Source organism: Merops nubicus, unplaced genomic scaffold, assembly GCF_000691845.1.
Source record: "Merops nubicus isolate BGI_N331 unplaced genomic scaffold, ASM69184v1 scaffold39815, whole genome shotgun sequence".
NCBI lineage: Eukaryota > Metazoa > Chordata > Aves > Coraciiformes > Meropidae > Merops > Merops nubicus.
In genome coordinates, this window is record NW_008612367.1 from 17,401 (window position 1) to 20,108 (window position 2,708).

Here is a 2,708-nt window from a genome sequence, read left to right on the forward strand (position 1 = left end):
CTCTGAAACAACTACATTTTGACATGAGAAATACACCCACAGAGCATTTATTACAAAAGAACATTTTACCTCTCACTTTTCTTGCTGAATGAATGACTTGGCTATCATACGTCTTCATAAAATGACTGAATTTAAGCATTTTAAGCACCATTCAGCTATTTTGTTTCTGCTTGCTAGAATTCAGATGCTCAACTCCATCTCTTTAATCATTCAACAGCCACACTGCTGAGCTGAACAACCCCATGTATGCTATCACTAATAAAATGCTGCAGAGTATTATCTCGGAAGCATCTGCAGGTCCAACAGTATAATTTAATATTATCAAAGTTCTTTATAAATATTTATAAGAGTTCTCCTGAATCCAGGATTTCCAGATTTAGTCTGTCCAACAAAATACGTTGATTAACATTCACCAGAATTCGATGACAGACCTCCTCAAAGTGTTTCAATTTCCTTAAAGATCGTAGAAGTCTCCTTTGATCTTTTGCTCTGTCTCACGAACGCGACGAGCATTTGGAGAGCTTCGGACAAGCCTTCTCCCGTGACAGCACAGCAGGGTTGTACGTACCAATTTCTGTCGCTGCAGTACTTCTTCATGTTGAATTTCCTGGTTATTTCCTCAGCATTCAAAGCTCCTGGCAGATCCTGCTTGTTCGCCAGCACGACGACTGGTACACATTTTAGAAATTCATTCTTTAAAATGATTTCAAATTCTTTCTTTGATTCTTCCAGACGTCGTTTGTCAGAGCTGTCCACCACATACAGCAGCCCGTCTGTGTTTTCCAAGAAATTGCACCAGAGCTGTCTCATTTTCTGTTGTCCTCCAACATCCCAAAATGTCAAGGTAAAGTCTTTCTTGGTTTCGATCATATCCACGTTAAAGCCAATTGTGGGACTTGTTAGGAAAATACCATCGTACCTGAACCTGTACAGCAGTGTAGATTTTCCTGCAGAATCAAGTCCTAACATCAGTATATTGGCTTGCTTGGTTTTGGAGTATTTGGTGTTCTGGAGGCCCATTGGTGCCGTGCAGTTCTCTCGTAAGCCTTTACAGTCTTCTGTGAAGCCAGTTGTTGTCTGTACGTTGTATTCCTCTGTGAAGCGAAGCGCAGAGAGTAAGGCAGAGGAAGGGGAAGAAGCAGCTTCGTGCTATGCAAAGTCAGTAAAAGCTCTGTCCAAACACACACTGGCTTTTATCACCGTGATAACACGCAAACCGTAGGAAGGTGTAGGGTTCAGTGCCAAGCCTGTGGGTGGAACAAGTATGCGTAACATACCAGTTGGTCACAGGCACAAAGGTTACAGTCTTTGTACATGTCTGAACAGTGAACCACACTTACAGGACCATTTAAGAACTCTTTATGCTGTAAATTGTGTGTAGCAAACTGGCAGCAGCCTGGTTGTTCTCCCTCACCCCGTGGCCCAGGGAGCTGCTAGCGGCCTGCACCGTTCAGCATGTGCCCACGCTGAATCCTTCTCTGCATCTGCATCCATTTGGGAAAGATCTTAGCAGAGGAGGGAAGCAACTGAGAATTGATCAATTGATCATTTTTTTTTTTGCCAGCATTTGAAATAGTAGAATAAAAAAAGAGAAGATAGAAAATTTAGTCTAGCATTATTTAATACTACCAAGTGTCCATGTTTTGGACAGTTAGCAGATTGACGCTGCACCGTCACAGTATCACAATACTTCCTTGCTTTTATAGCCAGCTGCATGAGGGTTAGTTATTACCATTTGTCTTTGCCACAGAAAATGCACCATCAGCAAAAAGCTGTAAAGGTCTCCTGGCCCATGAGCCGCTGGCTGACTGATAGGGTAATCATTTTGATAATTATGGCATTGGCTGCGCATATATTACACATTGCGTAAAACAACCCTCGCTCTTGACAGACAGGTTATTATCTGATTTCATTTGAAGCTAGGTTTATACCAGAACTAACTGGGGGCAACATGAAATGACAGTGACATACTCCCTGTTGTGTGTTTTTCATCTTTAGTAACACAGAGGGATCCTGCATAGGTTGGTTGGTTTTTTGTTTTTTTTTTCAGGAGCGGGTCATAATGTATTAACCAGAGAAGAATTTGTTTGAAAGAACTGAAAGATGGAGAAACAGGAAACTATGCAAAACATGTTGTTAACATAGTCAAATGAATCCTAATAACCTGCAATGTAACCTGCCATTTCCTGGAAGTATGGTTATCTTGTTCATGGACAAAACCTGCCTCCTGCTCAAGCCGTGACAGCAGATGGATGCTCTGGGTCCTGGGTAGTGCTGCCATTTAAAGATTACTCAGAGTTCTCTGCCCTGTGTGTTTGCTCCAACCATATTCAATATTTATAGTCTCAACTGTTATTTTATTACATCAGACTTATCACTTTGAAGAAGTGATTAAGCAATGTCTGGCTTTTTACAAGCTCATTAAATTTGTTTCCAGCTACTTTTGAAGACTCCCATGGTTTTGCAGTTTTTAACCTCACCTGAATCGAACGTGCATTTGGTCCAGAGCAAAATTTGGTGATGCAGAACCACTTCCAGAGACAGCTTCCTGCATTACTTCTGAGTTTACGTGCCCGTAGGAGCCCAAACCAAAGCCATCGCCAGCTGCACAGCACACAGCACAACACAGCCTTCAGCCTGCACGTTCCAAATTGCCATGTGCACCGAAAACCGAGGGTTTGAAACAACAAGAAATCCAACTTCAATTA

At 41.9% G+C, this 2,708-nt stretch overlaps 1 protein-coding gene across 1 annotated transcript; it reads right to left on the minus strand.

The window, feature by feature from the left end:
- Nucleotides 1-435: 435 nt before the first annotated feature.
- ARL14 (ADP-ribosylation factor-like 14) lies at nucleotides 436-1,020 on the minus strand. Its single transcript, XM_008941512.1, has one exon. The coding sequence runs from the start codon at nucleotides 1,018-1,020 to the stop codon at nucleotides 436-438; it is 585 nt and encodes a 194-aa protein (XP_008939760.1).
- Between the last annotated feature and the right edge of the window lie 1,688 nt (nucleotides 1,021-2,708).

Coding starts and splice junctions, on each gene's coding strand:
- ARL14 (XM_008941512.1), bottom strand. CDS start 1,020: ATGGGCCTCCAGAACACCAAATACTCCAAAACCAAGCAAGCCAATATA.